This window comes from Salvelinus namaycush, chromosome 21, assembly GCF_016432855.1.
Source record: "Salvelinus namaycush isolate Seneca chromosome 21, SaNama_1.0, whole genome shotgun sequence".
Taxonomy (NCBI): Eukaryota; Metazoa; Chordata; class Actinopteri; order Salmoniformes; family Salmonidae; genus Salvelinus; species Salvelinus namaycush.
In genome coordinates this window covers 46772669-46793422 of record NC_052327.1, presented here as the reverse complement: position 1 = coordinate 46793422, position 20754 = coordinate 46772669, and the positions used below count along the sequence as shown (strand labels likewise).

The following is a 20754-nucleotide window of genomic DNA, read 5'->3' as shown; positions in this document are numbered from 1 at the left end:
GATTCAAATCCACTACACAACCCATTCTCTTCAGCATCTTCTACGAACTACTAGCTTCTACTTTGTACCTTCCCCTTTCTCTCATCTTCCTCTTCCTCCTCCTCTTCTTCCTCTTCTTCCTCCTCCTCATAGCTCTCACTTTTCTGCTTGGGCTTTGGCTTGGGAGGAAGGTTTGGTCCCTGAGTGGATGCAGTGGGTGGGATGGTGATTGATACATGTGATGAGTTGACCAGCTCCTTGGGTCTTCCATTCACTACCATGGGACTTCATTGCCCCTTAACTACAGGGCCGATTTTCTATCATTCTCTACTCACAATAACCAATAGATTCAAATCCACTACACAACCCATTCTCTTCAGCATCTTCTACGAACTACTAGCTTCTACTTTGTACCTTCCCCTTTCTCTCATCTTCCTCTTCCTCCTCCTCTTCTTCCTCTTCTTCCTCCTCCTCATAGCTCTCACTTTTCTGCTTGGGCTTTGGCTTGGGAGGAAGGTTTGGTCCCTGAGTGGATGCAGTGGGTGGGATGGTGATTGATACATGTGATGAGTTGACCAGCTCCTTGGGTCTTCCATTCACTACCATGGGACTTCATTGCCCCTTAACTACAGGGCCGATTTTCTATCATTCTCTACTCACAATAACCAATAGATTCAAATCCACTACACAACCCATTCTCTTCAGCGTCTTCTACGAACTACTAGCTTCTACTTTGTACCTTCCCCTTTCTCTCATCTTCCTCTTCCTCTTCTTCCTCTTCCTCTTCCTCCTCACTCTCAGTAATCATTATTTGCCTCTTGATTGGAAGAGGAGACCTTGATTCCCTGAACGATGATTCCCTGAACGATGATTCCCTGAAAGGTTGAGAGGACTGAACAGGAATAGAAAGAGGAAAAGAGATTGAAATGGAAAGAGGAGAGGTGTTACGTGATTGATGGATGGTAGAGGTCTTAGACTGAGGTAAGGAAGGATAGATGCTTGTACATATTAATCTCCATTTGCCTCATTCCAGCTGGACAGAGAGGTCGAAGGCAGAGGAAAAGAAGGCAGACAGACAGATCAATCAGAGAGACAGGGTAACCCATAACAACAACACAGACAGACCAGACAGTCTAATAATAGCAGAGCAGGACAGTATATGAGGGGCAGCATGTGTGTCTGTGTGATACCAGGAGGATAGACATTAGAAAGCCCCCAGCAGCAGCAGTAGTCAGAGCAAATCCTGTCTGTCTGGATAGCAACGAGTGTGTATTATGCAGGGTGTCTCTGTGTGTGTGTGTCCATGTATGCGTACGTGTGTGTTACTGTCAGCCAGGGGGATCTTGCAGAGCTGAGTGGAGCTGCAGTACTGTGGGAGCAGCCCTGGGCAAGAACACAGCTGCTGTGCCTTACTGCAGCGAGAGCCAATTACTGTTGGGCTGCCTGTCACATAGCGAGCATGTGATCCTCTCTCAAGCATGGGCTGCTGCCACATAGGGAGCCTGTGATCCTCTCCAGCATGAGACTGGATCACTGGCAGCAGGGGAGGGAGATAGTACTCTACTACTCTAAGCTCCCATACAGTACAGCCTATCAGCACAGCGGCAAATCCCACTTAAGTCACATTTTCACTTGGTCTCCCATTGACATCAATGGATGACTAAGTGAAAATTCGACTGAAGATGAAGTTAGGCTTCACCCCACAGAGATCAAACCTGAGACCACCACAACTCCCCATAGTGTGAGAACTACAGCCCTCAAATAATAACAAGAACGGGGTGAGGAATGCACTGCCAGGGAGAAATAGAGGCCTGGATACAGATATGTCCTTAAGAGGGGAGATAACTGTATGACACAAACAGTGGAGAGACACAGAGGAGCCGACTGGCTGATAACACAAATCTCTCCATGCTGTGTGTGAAGGTAGAGGAGGAAAAATAGCTGTCAGTGTGAGAGATAACTAACAATACAATATACCACATACAGAGGTGCTGTAGATAGGCCAGAGAGGGATACATAGAGTTAGAAAAATGTTCAGAACAGAAAAGACTGAAACAGTAATCCAACGTAGTCTGTGTAGAGTAGGGACATATAAAACAGTGGTTATGGACAGAGACATGCAACATAACATGTAAGAGCCAACACATCCAGAGATGGAAAGATGATGACAGCAGGTTAAAAGAGGTGAATAAACACAGAGAGAAACAGGGGACTCTAGGACCATCGTCCCTCCTCCTCTCCTCTCCTCACCTTCTGTCTTTGCTGGACAGTGGTCATGGCGTCGGGCTGGAACTCCAACTTGTCGGTGCGACACAACTTCCAGTAGAGGATGGAGATGATGACGATGACCACGCCTAGCGGCACCACCACGCCTATGATGATCCACATGCTGGTGTTCTCCGTGTCTGGGGGAGGGTACCCTGCCACCTTCTCCACAGCTACAGGAAAATTGCCATAGATACATCAATAACATATAATATGGCATACAACATTATGGAGTGTGTAATTACATGCGTGTGTATGTCTGTATGTCTTTGTCAGTGTGTGTGCGTATGCTTGCATGTGTGTATACGTCTGTCTGTGTCTATGTGTTTATGTCCCCATCCCCATCAGAATTCCAAACTTCCACTATCATGGTTCCTATCTTTGTTACTCAGGTGTTGCTTATCAGTTCATTATGATTTCCCTTCTATAAGAGGTGTGTTTTCTGTTCTTGTTCACAGAAGCTTGATTTCGGTTTCCTTGTATGTCGCCTGAGTTAAGTTCTAGTCTTAATGTTTTTATTTTTTATTTATTTTGAAGTATTACTGTGATTCTTCTGTTTCTTTTTCCTTCTGTTTATTTTATCGGTGAAGTATTTACGTTATCCGAAACCTTTGATTCCTCGTCTGATCCATTCTCTGCACCTTGGTCCAACTCCACCACGTCACATCCACACTGAGTTCATTCATAAACAGCTACAGTAGTTACACTGCATGCTACACACTGTGTTACACACACAACATCTTACAGCTGTCTGTTCTTCTGCTGCTACTCTGCAATTAAGGCTTGTGGTATCCCCTGGGAAAAACCATAAGAGCAGGCTTAAAGCAGGGACAGAAGTCCCTTGAGGTGCTTCGACTCCTACATCTCCAACATGGATATATAATGAGGTGAAGCATTTGGCCCAGTGTATAGGATGAGGTAATCAGTTCAAACGCTGCCAAATAAACACCAACATATACTGAGCAATTAGTCGGTATACTTTAAATTGTGCAGATTTACTGTCCTTTGATCAGGAGCTCCAAAATATTAATGAACACTATTCTGTGCCAATGAATGCACTGGTGCATGTATGTATATACAGTAGGGAGGAGGCGCTTCATACATCAAAGCTGATTGCTGTGTATACAATAGGGGTCCTTCATACATATTCCATTTTAACTGAGCTCAGGTCATTTCAACTCCAGTAAAGGTAGCGTGGGCAGGCAGACTTAGCCTGTTCCCAATTTCTGTTTGTGCTGTCTTGCCATTTCTAACCACGCTAAGGCTCTACTTACGTGTAGCCAGGATGCCCTGTACTCTGTAGCCCAGCACGATGGCTGCCCTTTGCACATCCAGTCTGTTCAGCATGTTGGCTGTGGTGATGGCAGGCAACCGCTGTCCTAGCTGGTCCACAAAGTACACCATATCCAGAGGGTGGTCCGCTCCCACCAGCCTGGTCGTACTCACAATCTGCAGGGAGATGTGTGTTACTGTTAACATCACAGTTCTAGACTAGAAAGCTTGCTGCGACAATGCCTGGTACTAGGGTTGCAACATGTCAGTAACTTTCCAAAAATTCCCTTGTTTTCCAGAAATCCTGGTTGGAAGTTTCCTTCAATTACGAAGGAATAAACAGGAAATCCGGGAACCCTCCAACCAGGATTTTTGAAAAAAAACTGGGAATTTTGTGAAAGTTACTCGAATTTTGCAACCCTACCTGGTTTAATTTCACTGTTACCCAACAACTGTTAAAAACAAAAAAATAAATTTTAAGTGAGAATAGGAATTGGTCTAAAGCAAAAAAAGAAAGGAAATTCACATGAGCACCACGATGGCTATTTCACACATGCTCTACCAAGGTTTTCCAACACACAGCGTTGACCCACTACAGTAGATACAGTTGAAGTCGGAAGTTTACATACACGTAGGTTGGAGTCATTAAACTCGTTTTTCAACCACTCCACACATTTCTTGTTAACAAACTATAGTTTTGGCAAGTCGGTTAGGACATCTACTTTGTGCATGACAAGTAATTTTTCTAACAATTGTTTACAGACAGATTATTTCACTTATAATTCAGCATAACACAATTCCAGTGGGTCAGAAGTTTACATACACTAAGTTGACTGTGCCTTTAAACAGCTTGGAAAATTCCAGAAAATGATGTCATGGCTTTAGAAGCTTCTGATAGGCTAATTGACATCATTTGAGTCAATTGGGGGTGTACCTGTGGATGTATTATTATGACATTATCGTAAAATCAAAAGAAATCAGCCAAGACCTCAGAAAAGAAATGTAGACCTCCACAAGTCTGGTTCATCCTTGGGAGCAATTTCCAAATGACTGAAGGTACCACGTTCATCTGTAAAAACAATAGTGCGCAAGTATAAACACCATGGGACCATGCAGCCGTCATACCACTCAGGAAGGAGACGCGTTCTCTCTCCTAGAGATGAAGATACTTTGGTGCGAACAGTGCAAATCAATCCCAGAACAACAGCAAAGGACCTTGTGAAGATGCTGGAGGAAACAGGTACAAAAGTATCTATATCCACGGTAAAACGAGTCCTATATCGACATAACCTGAAAGGCCACTCAACAAAGAAGAAGCCACTGCTCCAAAACTGCAATAAAAAAAACAGACTACGGTTTGCAACTGCACATGGGGACAAAGATCATACTTTTTGGAGAAATGTCCTCTGGTCTGATGAAACAAAAATAGAACTGTTTGACCATAATGACCATCGTTATGTTTGGAGGAAAAAGGGGGAGGCTTGAAAGCCGATGAATACCATCCCAACCATGAAGCACGGGGGTGGCAGCATCATGTTGTGGTGTGCTTTGCTGCAGGAGGGACTGGTGCACTTCACAAAATAGATGGCATCATAAGGACGGAAAATGATGTGGATATATTGAAGCAACATCTCAAGACATCAGTCAGGAAGTTAAAGCTTTGTCGCAAATGGGTCTTCCAAATGGACAATGACCCGAAGCATACTTCCAAAGTTGTGGCAAAATGGCTTAAGGACAACAAAGTCAAGGTATTGGAGTGGCCATCACAAAGCCCTGACCTCAATCCTATAGAACATTTGTGGGCAGAACTGAAAAAGTGTGTGCGAGCAAGGAGGCCTACAAACCTGACTCAGTTAAACCAGCTCTGTCAGGAGGAATGGGCCAAAATTCACCCAACTTATTGTGGGAAGCTTGTGGAAGGCTACCCAAAACGTTTGACCCAAGTTAAACAATTTAAAGGCAATGCTACCAAATACTAATTGAGTGTATGTAAACTTCTGACCCACTGGGAATGTGATGAAAGAAATAAAAGCTGAAATAAATCATTTTCTCTACTATTATTCTGACATTTCACATTCTTAAAATAAAGTGGTGATCCTAACTGACTTAAGACAGGCAATTTTTAGTAGGATTAAATGTCAGGAATTGTGAAAAACTGAGTTTAAATGTATTTGGCTAAAGTGTACGTAAACTTCCGACTTCAACTGTATACATAGCCCCCACAATAATGTGAATTAATGTAGCAGTAGTCTGTAGAATGGGTATTGGTGGATGTGACTGCAAACAGAGTTGGACTAGTACAGTGAGTCACACCTGGTAAAACCTTTCTATATTATTCCTCGTGGTGAGCTCTCCATGAATCGCAACAGTGAGACTCATTATCGAGGGCTTGTAGTCTTTTCTACCCAGAGTCACACTGCTTTACTAATCAGGCTTTGCCTTTTGTGGTTCTCCACAGCACCTGCTATACTCCCCTCTCCCCTCTCTTCACAACAACATTTAGGGGACAGGATAGGCCAGGGTATCCATGGCAACACTACCTATTCATCACAGGCCAGCTACTCAAAGACCAACCACCAAGTCTCTTTTTCTTTCTTTCAAGACCCGTTACTTGAATGCTGTGTCGCCAGTCACTAATAGCAGATCAATTATTAATTCTCTCTCTGTCTCTTTCTCTCTCTCTCATTCTGCCGGGAGCTGTTAGTGATAAATATCATAGCACCTTCAGAGATCTGCTTCCCAGATCTCCACAGACGTTTCATGAGTCGTGAATTAGCAGTGAACCTGTGTGTCAGGTATGGGCTATGATTAGTGGTCTAATAGAGTACCACACTATGAGTCATAATACCCATAAAACCTAGCGGTCAAACAGGGAAACGGTTCCAATCATTTTTGCACCATTCATTTTTCCCATAGGGGATTTTAGAATATATATGCCATGACGATCTGGGAGAGATGACGAATCGAGGCAAAGGTAAGAATCTCTGGATCTAATGTTAGCTAAAAGTCGTAAATAATAAATTGGCAACATTTCTTTAAATGTACAATTCTGTGAAATGTCTTGTGCAAGTTCTAAATTGACACAATACCTGTTAGCAAAGGTGTCAGCTAGAGATGATGTGCCAGAGCTTGCAGGGATTGCATTATGTCTACCTTAATGCTAATTACCATTTTCGATTCTGAGAGTAAATTGAGCCGAATATATTGATATCAAAACGTCACGCCAGTGTAAGCCTACACAAAACACAACCCTTATTTTAAGTTTTTCTAAAATCACCTATGGGAAATATAAATGATGGAACTATTGGAACCCTTTCCCCGTTTGACCGCTAGGTTTTATGGGTATTATGACACGCCCACTATGGGGCTCTATTGGTGGAATTCTAATAGGTCTCGGCAAATGGCATTCTACTTCCTTTTCACAAAGTCTGCTGCCTCAGTTTGTAAGATGGCAATTTGCATATACTCCAGAATGTTATAAAGAGTGATCAGATGAATTGCAATTAATTGCAAAGTCCCTCTTTGCCATGCAAATGAACTGAATCCCCAAAAAACATTTCTACTGCATTTCAGCCCTGCCACAAAAGGACCAGCTGACATCATGTCAGTGATTCTCTCGTTAACACAGGTGTGAGTGTTGACGAGGACAAGGCTGGAGATCACTCTGTCATGCTGATTGAGTTTGAATAACAGACTGGAAGCTTCAAAAGGAGTGCTTGGAATCATTCTTCTTCCTCTGTCAACCATGGTTACCTGCAAGGAAACATATGCCGTCATCATTGCTTTGCACAAAAAGGGCTTCACAGGCAAGGATATTGCTGCCAATAAGATTGCACCTAAATCAACCATTTATCGGATCATCAAGAACTTCAAGGAGAGCGGTTCAATTGTTGTGAAGAAAGCTTCAGGGAGCCCAAGAAAGTCCAGCAAGCGCCAGGACCGTCTCCTAAACTTGATTCAGCTGCGGGATCGGGGTACCACCAGTACAGAGCTTGCTCAGGAATGGCAGCAGGCAGGTGTGAGCACAGTGAGGCGAAGACTTTTGGAGGATGGCTTGGTGTCAAGAAGGGCAGCAAAGAACACTTCTCTCCAGGAAAAACATCAGGGACAGACTGATATTCTGCAAAAGGTACAGGGATTGGAGTGCTGAGGACTGGGGTAAAATCATTTTCTCTGATGAATCCCCTTTCCGATTGTTTGGGGCATCCGGAAAAAAGCTTGTCCGGAGAATACAAGGTGAGCGCTACCATCAGTCCTGTGTCATGCCAACGGTAAAGCATCCTGAGACCATTCATGTGTGGGGTTGCTTCTCAGCCAAGGGAGTGGGCTCACTCACAATTTTGCCTAAGAACACAGCCATGAATAAAGAATGGTACCAACACATCCTCCGAGAGCAACTTCTCCCAACCATCCAGGAACAGTTTGGTGACGAACAATGCCTTTTCCAGCATGATGGAACACCTTGCCATAAGGCAAAAGTGATAACTAAACTCCCCAGACCTTAATCCCATTGAGAACTTGTGGTCAATCCTCAAGAGGCGGGTGGACAAACAAAAACCCACAAATTCTGACAAACTCCAAGCATTGATTATACAAGAATGGGCTGCCATCAGTCAGGATGTGGCCCAGAAGTTAATTGACAGCATGCCAGGGCGGATTGCAGAGGTCTTGAAAAAGAAGGGTCAACACTGCAAATATTGACTCTTTGCATCAACTTCATTTAATTGTCAATAAAAGCATTTGACACTTATGAAATGCTTGTAATTAAACTTCAGTATTCCATAGTAACGTCTGACAAAAATATCTAAAGACACTGAAGCAGCAAACTGTGGAAATTAATATTTGTGTCATTCTCAAACTTTTGGCCACGACTGTAATGATGGTGCTCTTCTGTTATTAGCCTTGAAAAGAACATGTCATATTAGAGTGCTCTGGGCTCTTGCTTTTTGTATTTCAAGGACTGTCTTCAATGTTTGTGTCTGGCTCTAAATAACACAGTGAGACTGTCTGCTCTGCTTCTTGTGATCACTAAAACCCTGCTGCCTCTCTCATAGAAGCCGTAGTTTGACTTGACAGAATCAGTACGCCGGCATCACCTGTGAAAGTCCACAGACAGAGAGAGTGGGATATGGAGGTGTGTGTGTGTGTGTGTGTGTGTGTGTGTGGGTGTGTGAAAGGGTGTGGTTCATGTGGGGCCACACACTGTTCATCATTCCACTCTAATAAACCTGGAGACTTGATGTGGGTTAGTGGCTGGCTTAGGAAACCGAGGTTGTTTATCTGGTGATGACTCGGGCTTACTCTCTTTAGTAACACAGTGGCTATGGCAGCCTTGCCTAGGGGTTATTACCACAGGGGGAGAGTTGTATTTGCTGTACTTAAGCGCTATAGCCAAGCACAGCACGAGAATTCTAAGATGATTCTCAGTATAGTACAGTGTCTCTGATGTGGTTACCTGAACACTGTGGTTGGCCACGCTGGTGGCCCTCTTGGTACGCCTGGCCGCCTTCAGAACCTCTCCCAGCAGCAGGGCCACACGACGCTCCATCTTGGCCTGGAAGGTCCGCCCGTCCACCCCCTGGTCCAGGACACCTAGCATCACTGGACAGGAAACAGATGGTTATGATATCACACAGGACAGGCAATACAGAGCCAACACACAGCCAGAATATAGGCCCTGAATGTGTATCCATCCTCTAGCTGCAGTTGAGATTTAGATTGGGTGGAATACGTAAAGTCAGATGTGTTAACAAGGGGAAGCATACCTGTTCTAACCCAAGACGAGCGAAGCAACTGGGTGGTGTTCAACTCTGGGTAGTGAAAAGCTATTGGGAAAAGAAGAGAGGGAAATAAGGAAAGTACAGAGAACCTAAAAATACTCCTATTGAGGTATAAAAGAGGTGCTTAGAAGGAAAAGCAGATTGATTAATAGAATGCAATCGATTAGAATACATGTATTTCCCCCAAGGGAACATTCCAGTAGGGGTGCTTGGCATAAAATCCCAATCCATTAGACAGTTTGGTAATGGACTCACGCTCGGCGATCTGCAGCACGGGAAAGCCCAGGTAGTAGCTGAACTCCACCATGTTGAGCAGCCTCAGGTGGTTGCTGACCTCTGACCCCTTCAGGTAGCCGACGGCATCGCGCACCGCGAAGGTCACGTCCACTGGCTCCCTCTGCTGACTCCTGGGCTTATTCATGGTGATGTTCACAATCTAGGAAAATATTACATACGTACATGCAGGACTCTATTTTAACAAACATAATGCAATGGTAAATCTAAGCGCTTGCGGCAGCACTACACGTTGGGGTGTGTGTCATACAGTGGGAAGAACAAGTATTTGATGCATGTCGATTTTGCAGGTTTTCCTACTTACAAAGCATGTAGAGGTCTGTAATTTTTAGCATAAGTACACTTCAACTGTGAGAGACGGAATCTAAAACAAAAATCCAGAAAATCACATTGTATGATTTTTAAGTATGGCATCCCTAGACGCGTCCTCAGAGCATGCGCAGACCAGCGGGCTGGTGTGTTTACAGACATATTCAATCTCTCCCTATCCCAGTCTGCTGTCCCCACATGCTTCAAGATGTCCATCATTGTTCATGTACCCAAGAAGGCAAAGGTAACTGAACTAAATTACTATTGCCCCATAGCTCTCACTTCTGGCATCATGAAGTGCATTGAGAGGCTAGTCAAGGATCATGTCACCTCCACCTTACCTGTCACCCTAGACCCACTTCAATTTGCTTACTGCCCCAATAGGTCCACACTCGATGCAATTGCCATAACACTGCACACTGCCCTATCCCATCTGGACAAGAGGAATACCTATGTAAGAATGCTGTTCATTGACTATAGCTCAGCCTTCAACATCATAGTACCCTCCAAGTTCATCATTAAGCTTGAGGCCCTGGGTCTCAACCCCGCCCTGTGCATTTGGGTCCTGGACTTCCTGACGGGCCACCCCCAGGTGGTGAAGGTAGGAAACAACATCTCCACTTCGCTGATCCTCAACACTGGGGCCCCACAAGGGTGCGGGCTCAGCCCCCTCCTGTACTCCCTGTTCAAACATGACTGCGTGACCATGTACGGCTCCAACTCAATCATCAAGTTTGCAGACGACACAACAGTAGTAGGCTTGATTACCAACAACAACGAGACAGTCTACAGGGAGGAGGTGAGGGCACTCGGAGTGTGGTGTCAGCAAAACAACCTCTCACTCAACGTCAACAAAACAGATGATCATGGACTTCAGGAAACAGCAGAGGGAGCACCCCCTTATCCACATCGACGGGACAGCAGTGGAGAAGGTGGAAAGTTTTAAGTTCCTCAGCGTACACATCATGGACAAACTGCGCCTCTTCAACCTCAGGAGGCTGAAGAAATTTGGCTTGTCACCTAAAACCCTCACAAACTTTTACAGATGCACAATTGAGAGCATCCTGTCGGGCTGCATCACCGCCTGGTATGGCAACTGCACAACAACGCATCACCTGGGGAAAACTACCTGCCCTCCAGGACACCTACAGTACACAATGTCACAGGAATGCCAAAAAGATCATCAAGGACAACAACCACCCGCACCACTGCCTGTTCACCCCGCTACCATCCAGAAAGCGAGGTCAGTACAGGTGCATCAAAGCTGGGCCATCAGACTGTTAAACAGCCATCACTAACACAGAGAGGCTGCTGCCTACATACAGACTTGAAACATACAGACTTGCGCTGTCACTTATTAAGCATCCTAAGTATTTTATATTTTTTGTGGTCCACTTAAAGGATTGTTGTATATCATGAGTCATTATTTTTCCTATTGCCATCTTTCCTTTTTTCCCACGTTAATTTCAGATCCTGAGATTTTAGAATATATAATAGATATATTTTTAGCGAGGGGGGCATTGAGTTTTCAATATTGGTCAAGTATATCAGGAGATCATCTGCAAATAAGTTTAGTTTATATTCATGTTTACCAATACTGATACCTTGTAACATTTGGGTCCTGTCTAATTATTTTTGCAAGCTGTTTAATTGACAGTGCAAACATAAGTGGGAGAGAGGACATCCCTGTCTTGTGCCCCTTTCTAAAGCAATTTCAATGCTCTAACCACTAGTGGAATGTCCACTCACCGTTACTGCTCCCAAATATATATAGCTATAGCCTACCATCGCCGCTGATATGGCCAATAGTGCCAAGTGAAAGGTAAACAAACAAACTGATTCAGCCCACGGACAGCGATCTGAATTCCCGTGATATGAAGGTTAGGTCCAACAGAGAAAAGTGGAAGCCGCATTTTTTGAATAAATCATAAATGAAAAACAATAAACAGTCTTTTTAATTAACTTCATGTTCTTAAACAGGCTTCCTACAGACACTGAAACCTTTCATTCAATGGGCATTGCAAATAATAAGTCCAAATGTTTCACAGAAGCTAGACAAAGATGTCCAATATAAATTAAAAAAGGGAAACGTCTGTTGATTGTTTTGCTACTTGTGATATTTTAATAAAACATTGGTGATGTACATAATGCTACTGTGTGCGCCTCCGCTGGCAAAATAAATGCCATAACCAATTGCGTTCCCGCTAAGACCAGCTTTGGTCAGTCTTAAATATCCCTAGTTGCACTTACTGCAATTGGCATATTGGTGTATGTTTTCTAGGACATACCTCCAATATTTCCACCCCTCCCACCTCAGAGCAAGCGAGCTGATGTTAGACAGGTAAATTGCCGAACCTGGCTAAAGGCTGGAAAATGGCAGTGCGACATGACGGAATTGCAAACTAATGTGCGTTTGACACTTGCGCCTCCTTACCGCCAGCCAGAAATAGAGCCCACAATGTCTTTGAGCTGGTGATGGATTTCAAAAGTTTAGTTAATGGTCAAAAGAGACTGCACAACAAACCCTGTCACCAATAATACCCACATGTGAGCATACATTGCAGTGTGATGCAGCAGAAGAGCTTGGGCCAAATTGATTTAATTTAATTTGTGGAATTGAAATAGAAAGGGAATTGAAAATAAAATGAACAGCCATAATTGAAATGGCCTTTTCCAGATATTAATGTAATGCCCAGTATAATCCCTTCATTGACTGAGTATGACATCTATGTCTGAAAACTCTCCATATCCTTCTAGCTTGCTACGTTCAAGAACGTCAAACATGAACAGACAAAAAAGCACTTTCTCAACTTAATTAGTGGAAAACCTCTGCAAGAACCTGAATCAATAAACCTATGCTGATAATTTTGGTCTTGAATGAGTGACCATTGATCTAAACAGACTTGTGTGCTGGAGACTCTGAGACCAGCACTTAGGTTGTATTACCGCAGCACACACAATTACACAAACCACACATTTCCGCCATTACTCCCTGTCACTCCCCAAGCCTCAACAATTACAATTAAGTCAAGCAGATCCTGCTTCTTTTCTCTCCCAAATCCAAGCAAAGCAAGCCACTACTGCTGCTGCATTCACACACAGTAACCCAATTTGTTTCTAACTTTCCTGGCCTCAGCCAACCGACTCTCTTGAGGAGCTTTTCTTTCTTTCCACTTCCAGACTTATTCCAGCAGACGCTGCTCTTAGAGAGTTCTAGCAGGGAGAGCACAGCGACACGGCCAGTAATTTTTAGTAATAATAAATGTGTGAGCTAAGTGCTTCTGACATAAATGGGTTGTGATTAGGGGTGATTCCAGATGATCATTGCAAGTGGGGGTGAAAACCAAGGAAGGAGTAAGTGACTGGTAATAAAAACAGAGCATTAGGAGAAGCTCTACTCTATTTTAGTTGACTGGAGTGCTACAGTGTTTTCAGTAGGTCTCCACTTACGTGCACAGTGAAGTTGGTGGACTCCTGTGTGCGTCGGCGCACTTCGGCGTACGCCATGGTAAGGCCTTTCTCAATGCGCTCGCTGAAGTTGCAGACTCGCACGTCGACGTGGCTGGGCACAAACTGCAGCACTGGACAGGGAAACAGAAGGGCAAGGTTAAGTCTAAACATTCAAACACATACTGTACAGCGCAGAAAACCCAAACAAAAACCAGCATACCTATTTCAGAAGTGGCTTGTATAGTTCCACACAGAACAGTGCTCTTACCTGAGTGGACTTGGTACTGGTGGTCTGGTACCTTCCAGTAGTGTGAGATGGGCTGGAAGCGTCGGCCTGACTGGCGCAGGGCGTTGATGACAGATATGGCTGTGAACACCACGGGACCTGACACTGCCCGGAACACAAAGTCCGGAGGGCTCTTAGCAACCTTTACCAAGACACAGAAAATACATAATTATAACTTCTCTTCATTGCAAATAATAGTTACTTATTCATTTTTATTGATGGAGTTTAGATGGGCTGTATTTGAAGTCTTTCAATTCAACTGTCTTTTTGTCTTACTTTCAATATCTACCATCCTCCAAATGCAGTTGAATATTTCTTATTCATCCAGCTTGTTCCAGAGTTCTTGCACCTTGGTTGAACTATGAGGTACTGTACACACACTACTTTTTCCTTTGCACTGTACAGCATTTAAACAGTTAATGGCAGAGACAGTGTGTTAAGGTCACTGCCAGGCCATGAAGTGTTAGGTGTGCAGTTAGTCATTTTTGTGCTTTGTTTATCAAAGAGCCTGGAAACAAAAAAGCGAACAGGAAGTGGGCTGTCCTTCCTGGCGCATCCCATCCCTATACCCCCACACACATGACCAGGGTCATTATAGAACACAACCGCCACATACCCACTGCTGCAGCTCCCTACACTATTAGAGAAAAGAGTTTCAAAAGGGTTCTTCAGCTGTCCCCATAGGAAAACCCTGTTTGGTTCCAGGTAGAACCCCATTTGGTTCCAGGCATCCGCCGATATCGCCCTTCCACATCTGTGGTGAAAGGTGGCAGAGCTAGAACAGTGTTTGTCAGAACATGAGACATCTTGAAAATCGTACATTTTTTTACTATTTTCTACATTGTAGAATAATAGTGAAGACATCAAAACTATGAAATAACACATATGGAATCATGTAGTAACCAAAAAAGTGTTCAACAAATAAAAATATATCTTATATTTGAGATTCTTCAAAGTAGCCACCCTTTGCCTTGATGACAGCTTTGCACACTCTTGGTATTCTCTCAACCAGCTTCATGAGATAGTCACCTGGAATGCATTTCAATTAACAGGTATGCCTTGTTAAAAGTTCATTTGTGGAATTTCTTTCCTTCTTAATGCGTTTGAGCCAATCAGTTGTGTTGTGACAAGGTAGGGGTTGTATACAGAAGATATCCCTATTTGGTAAAAGACTAAGTCCATATAATGGAAAGAATATAATGGCAAGAACAACTCAAATAAGCAAAGAGAAACGACAGTCCATCATTACTTTAAGACATGAAGAACTTTTAAAGTTTCTTCAAGTGCAGTCGCAAAAGCCATCAAGCGCTATGATGAAACTGGCTCTCATGAGGACCACCACAGGAAAGAAAGACCCAGAGTTACCTCTGCTGCAGAGGATAAGTTCATTTATGTTACCAGCCTCATAAATTGCAGCTTAAATAAATGCGTCACAGAGTTCAAGTAACAGACATCAATATCAACTGTTCAGGGTAGACTGTGTGAATCAGGCATTCATGGTTGAATTGCTGCAAAGAAACCACTACTAAAAGACATCAATAAGAAGAAGAGACTTGCTTGAGCCAAGAAACACGAGCAATGGACATTAGACCGGTGGAAATCTGTCCTTGGTCTGATGATTCCAAATTTGAGATTTTTGGTTAAAATCGGCGTGTCTTTGTGAGATGCAGAGTAGGTGAATGGATGATCTCCGCACGTGTGGTTTCCACTGTGAAGCATCGAGGAGGAGGTGTGATGGTGTGCGGGTGCTTTGCTGGTGTCACTGTCAGTGATATATTTAGAATTCAAGCCACACTTAACCAGCATGGCTACCACAGCATTCTTCAGTGATACGCCATCCCATCTGGTTTGCGCTTAGCGGGACTATAATTCTTTTTCAACAGGACAATGACCCAACACACCTCCAGGCTGTGTAAGGGCTATTTGAACAAGAAGGAGAGTGATGGAGTACTGCATCAAATGACCTGGCCTCCACAGCCACCCGACCTCAACTAAATTGAGATGGTTTGGGATGAGTTGGACCGCAGAGTGAAGGGAAAGCATTCCAGGTCAAGCTGGTTGAGAGAATGCCAAGAGTGTGCAAAACTGTCATCAAGGCTAAGGGTGGCTACTTTGAAGAATCTCATATAAAATATATTTTGTTTTGTTTAACACTTTTTTGGGTTACTACATGATTCCATATGTGTTATTTCATAGTTTTGATGTCTTCACTATTATTCTACAATGAAAATAATAGGAAATAAAGCAAGACCCTTGAATGAGTATGTATGTCCAAACCTTTGACTGGTACTGTATACAGAAATAGTTTAGTGCTTAAAATAAGGGGTTTTAAAAAATGTTTCCTGATCTTTCTTATATCTCTCAGATATAGGACAGACACTTCAGAACAAACTTCCTCTAGATTTGTTTGGGGGACTATCTGTTGTTCCATGTAGGGAATCTGTTATTCAATGTGTTTCTATTGGCTAATAGCAGTAATGCCTAAATCAATGTTTCACCCAATAATGTTTTAATAAAAATATTCTAAATCAAATAGCTAAATATTCCTTGGTATTACCATCTTAAAATAATTCCATATGTTATCTTAGCACCCCCGCAGCTTAGACAGAGCTTAGACTCTAAAGGGTTAAAACTCAGAGCATGTTGCACAACAGCTGTTCAGAGGTTTCTTTAGGGAGTAAGCTATGTAATGAAAAGCTAACAGTGTCAGCACTTAGAGGTTAGCCCTAGTTGTCATGTCAGACTGAGCCTATGGGATCATTTATGTATCGCCTAGCTTAACTTTAACTCTATAAAGACTAAAGAAAAAGGCTGCTTTTTCAGTTCACTGTTATTTCTATCCATTTCAGAAATTATTGAAGTTAAGTTTAAAATCCCAATAAAAGGTGCCCATGGTGCCCCATCATAATGTACCTGCAGTTCAATTGACTTATTGAATTCAGTCTTCAGGACGTCTCGGATTTGGGATTTGGCATATCCAACAGTGGCCCCAGGGGGGAAACCTGCAGAGGGTGGAAGCACATCTCATCTCTATCATGTCTCATTGAGAACATCTTGTTATAGATTCGTTAAGTGCACAATATTTTCAAAACATTAAATCACAAACCATGATTCTCATATGAAAAGTGAAAGAATAACACTTCAGAGTTGATAATTATATCTTCGTAGCATTGATCAAGTTGACAACCCACACAATGTTCCTGTCATTAAAAAAGTATATCAACACGACAAAGAGATAATTCAACTTACCGACTTTAACAAAGTACACAGGCTTGGTGACATTACAGAGGTACTGGCGGCCAATGGTTGTAGGTGGGCTCTTTGTGGTTGTTATGTTTAAGGGGGTGGTGGTAGTGGTGGTGGCCAGAGCAGTGGTTGTAGAGGCCTTAGTGGTGATGGTGGTGGTAGTAGTAGTGGTGGTGGCAGGATCAGTTGTGGAGGGGGTGTCTACGGTGCTAAGTGTACTCTGGCTGACGTTTGTCACCGCTGTGACAGGACTATCCGTATCAATACCTTGGTCAGCCATGACTGACACCGGGGGAAAGGTGGTGGCATTTGTGGCTCGCTCTATGGGGTCTGAGGTGACATCGGGGGGTAATTCTGTCTGACCAGGCACTGGGGTGAAGGCGACAGAGGTGGTCAACACAGGAGTGACGAGAGTGACATACCACTGAATGTCTGTCTCAGAGGCCATGGCACTATGCTGCACAGACACTAATACAGAGCTGCTGTCCAGTCCGACACTGGAGGTGGCCACAGGGCTAATCCATTCCCCGGAGGACACCTGACCAGTGACACCCCACAGGGAGGATGAGAGGTCCATGGAGGGGGTTGGCGCTACTGAAGGCTCCAGGAACGGCACTGAGAAATTCAGAGAAGTCATCTCTGTGGCGTCTGCTGTGGTCGTATTGAGAGGCTCTGAGCCAGATATATCAGAGGACTCTTTTATCCAAGTAGTGTTGTCAGAAGGCTGGACCTCCACTCCATAGGAGGCTGTGAGCATGTGGCGGGGGTCCGCAGTGAACGTGCTGGTGGCCATGATGTGGGTGGTGCTGATGGACATCAAGGAGAAATGTCTGGAGGTGGTGGTCACATTGGTGCCTCTGTGTTCTTCGGAGTCATCCTTGGTCAGCTGGATGGTGTAGTACTCCAGGCTGTTCATGTCTGGTAGGAGAAGGTCTGTTGGTTCAACAGTGAAGGTATCTATCCAGTCTACGCCTGAACCTTCTGGTAGACTACCTTGAGGTGTTGGTGTTGAGGCTAGCATTGAGTGACTGGGAGATGGATGGATAGAGGGAGGAACAGATGTCGGGGCCACACTAACACCAGAGCTGAGATCAGTTGTAATGAGCCTAAGTGAAGACGTCACGTGACGCATCGAGGAGAAGGACACGCCGACCCTGGAGGGGAAGGAGGTGTCGTAGCGTTCCGCATTGGAGTCCTCCAGGTCATACATGTCTGTGGGCAGGTTGGTGACCAGGGAGAAGTCGTCGCCCTCCGAGCCCATATAGGACATGGTCTCCGGGTGGTCTCCGGAGCCCCAGTCCACCTCCATGGTGTTGGTGGGGAAGAAGTCCTCAGTAGGGACCATGGTGGGCTCGGCTGAGGAGGACGTGGTCTGTGGGCTCAGGAAAGGCACATAGCTGGGAGCCAGCTGCATTTCAGGCGATGGCTTCAGAAGCATGTAAATACCTTGGGCAGCATCATCCTTCTGCATGAGCTCACTGTTGGGGTGCAGGTGATCCAGATCGATTAATATACTGGAGGGCTGAAGAGGCAGTTTGGGATCTAGCGAGAGATCGCCTAAACTCTGGGACACATCTGGATTAGGTCTAGACTCTTGGCTGGCTTGGTCTGATAGGGCTGCTACATCTACCAGATTGTCAATAGGCAGTCTAGGCAGGTTGAGGGGTCCAACAGGAAGTGATGTCATAAGTGCAGGAGTTCTCTGTTTTGATGGGTCTTGCTGGTTGCTGGGGGGTAATAATGGAGATTCATCTGAACCTCTTTCATTAGAGTTTGGGACAATAAACTGTGGAGACGTCGTCCCACTGGTGGCTGTAGAGAAGTTCAAGGGTGTTGTGGATATGTTGGACTGTGGTCCGAGAAGCTTCTGGTGTGGTACTGTAACAAGGGTTGAAGAGGTAGCTGCCATGGTTGAGATAGGCCCAGAGAGCTTCATGTCCATTGAGAGTTGGGCTGGGCCTTCAGGGTGTTTCTGAAGGCCAATCGCAGGCTCCGAAAAGCTAAAAGGGGGAGTGGACAGAGGGTCTCGACCAATGGGGAGGGGGTCACTAGACCTAGAAGGTGATTCAAGTGGTAGGGGACCAGGTGAAAGGAGAGCTGTAGTTGTAGTGTCATCTAGGTGCTCAGAGGCATCAGTGTGTGAAACTAATAAGGCCGAGGGTGATTCAGTCCAGCTTGGTACTTCTTCCTGAAACTCTTCCAACATGGTGGGATCCAACGAAGGCCAGTCTACTGAAAAAGAAATGACAACAACATATCAAACATGAAATAAGACTGCACTGAAAGATTTGATCATCATTGCGACACCTAGAGTACTGTGGAAAATAGCCTGCTCTTCAAATTGACAAAGAAAGAAATATGATCTCATTAGACGATTTGTTATTGTTGTTATTATATGGTGAACCTTTTTTATTTAATTTTCTTTCTTAGTGAGTTCTGACAACAACCTTTGGAAATGACCAAGAAGGAAGCCATCCATCACTCTTCAAAGAACAAAGTAGGCTATAAATGTTGAACAAAATTGCATGATCAAATCAAACGACACTGGATGAAGGCAACAAATTTAGCATAGTGACTCAAAGGGGATAAGCTACAGAGGCAGTTCCACACCGGCATGGAATTATAGACATCTCCTACATCCTACATCCCCCTATTTTACGCTGCTGCTACTCTGTTTATTATCTATGCATAGTCACTTTAATAACTCTACCTACATGTATTACATATTACCTCATATTACCTTACCTCGACTAACCGGTGCCCCCGCACATTGACTCTGTACCGGTACCCCCTGTATATAGCCTTGCTATTGTTATTTTACTGCTGCTCTTTAATTTTTCTTAAAACTGGCATTGTTGGTTAAGGGCTTGTAAGTAAGCATTTCACTGTAAGGTCTAAACCTGTTGTATTCAGCGCATGTGACAAATACAATTTGATTTGATTAATAGGATAGGTCTCAAATATGTTCTATCAGGCTCTTTAGCCTTTAGAGTAGCAGCCCACTGGGCAAAAACTGGTGCAATCAACGTTGTTTCAACGTATTGTGACGTGCAATCTACGCGGAAAACACATTAGATTTGAAAAATTAATCAATGTAAACTGTTGTTTTGAGGGTCAAATTTACACCACAGAATTATGTCATCATGGTAACCAAATTTCAACATAGACAAACCGTGTATAAAATATGTTGAATTTGTACCTTTAAACTTATATCCACTATCAGAAAAAAAAACTACAGGCTGGGCAGCACCTCCTACTGGATAATTGATCTATCTACAGCTACCCTTTGGTCTCCCATCCAAGGTTTAAACCAAGCCCAGACCTGCTTAGCTATGATATTTGTCGCTGACTATTACCAATGTGCTATCGTGAGAATGACCGCGCGAGCTCCACTTAAACTAAATCAATTCACTGTTGCTATTGAAGTCATTCCAAAAAGTAGGTTTAACAGAGCAAATGAAATGTGAATATATATTATCAATCATCAATGATGCTATTTAGGCCTATGTAGCATTTGCAAAGTCATCAACAGTAATTGTTTGAATTCAACAAAAAATGGACTAAACGCAGAATTCAACAAAATATGCCTAGGTTAATATGCCTAGGTTAATATGCTGAGGGTTTCAAGCTCTGGTTGATTTTGATCCAACATATAATTTGTTAACTTGTACACAAGTTAATACACTAGTTATTAAATTTCAAAAGTGACATTGAATTGTCTTTGGTTGTCAACACAACCAAATATAAAAATTTTAAGGAGATGTATCTTCTGCTTGGATAGTTCCATCTGTGTCACTGACTTAATTCCAGTTTGTCTACAAATAAATAAATAAAATATGTTGGATTCACATCTTCATCTCAACCAAAAATCTA

The 20754-nt window shown here is 43.7% G+C and overlaps 1 protein-coding gene across 1 annotated transcript in view; it reads right to left on the bottom strand.

Moving 5' to 3' along the window:
• The window catches only part of LOC120065931 (UPF0606 protein KIAA1549-like), an 80955-nt gene that overhangs the window by 19230 nt on the left and 40971 nt on the right, over positions 1-20754 (bottom strand). The window contains exons 2-10 of the mRNA XM_039016972.1: positions 16885-19113; positions 16549-16637; positions 13618-13777; positions 13350-13480; positions 9552-9732; positions 9282-9341; positions 8972-9117; positions 3519-3693; positions 2230-2417 (exon numbers count right to left, since the gene is read on the bottom strand). Coding sequence (XP_038872900.1) covers positions 2230-2417; positions 3519-3693; positions 8972-9117; positions 9282-9341; positions 9552-9732; positions 13350-13480; positions 13618-13777; positions 16549-16637; positions 16885-19113 — 3359 coding nt within the window. The remainder of the gene's footprint in view (positions 1-2229; positions 2418-3518; positions 3694-8971; positions 9118-9281; positions 9342-9551; positions 9733-13349; positions 13481-13617; positions 13778-16548; positions 16638-16884; positions 19114-20754) is intronic.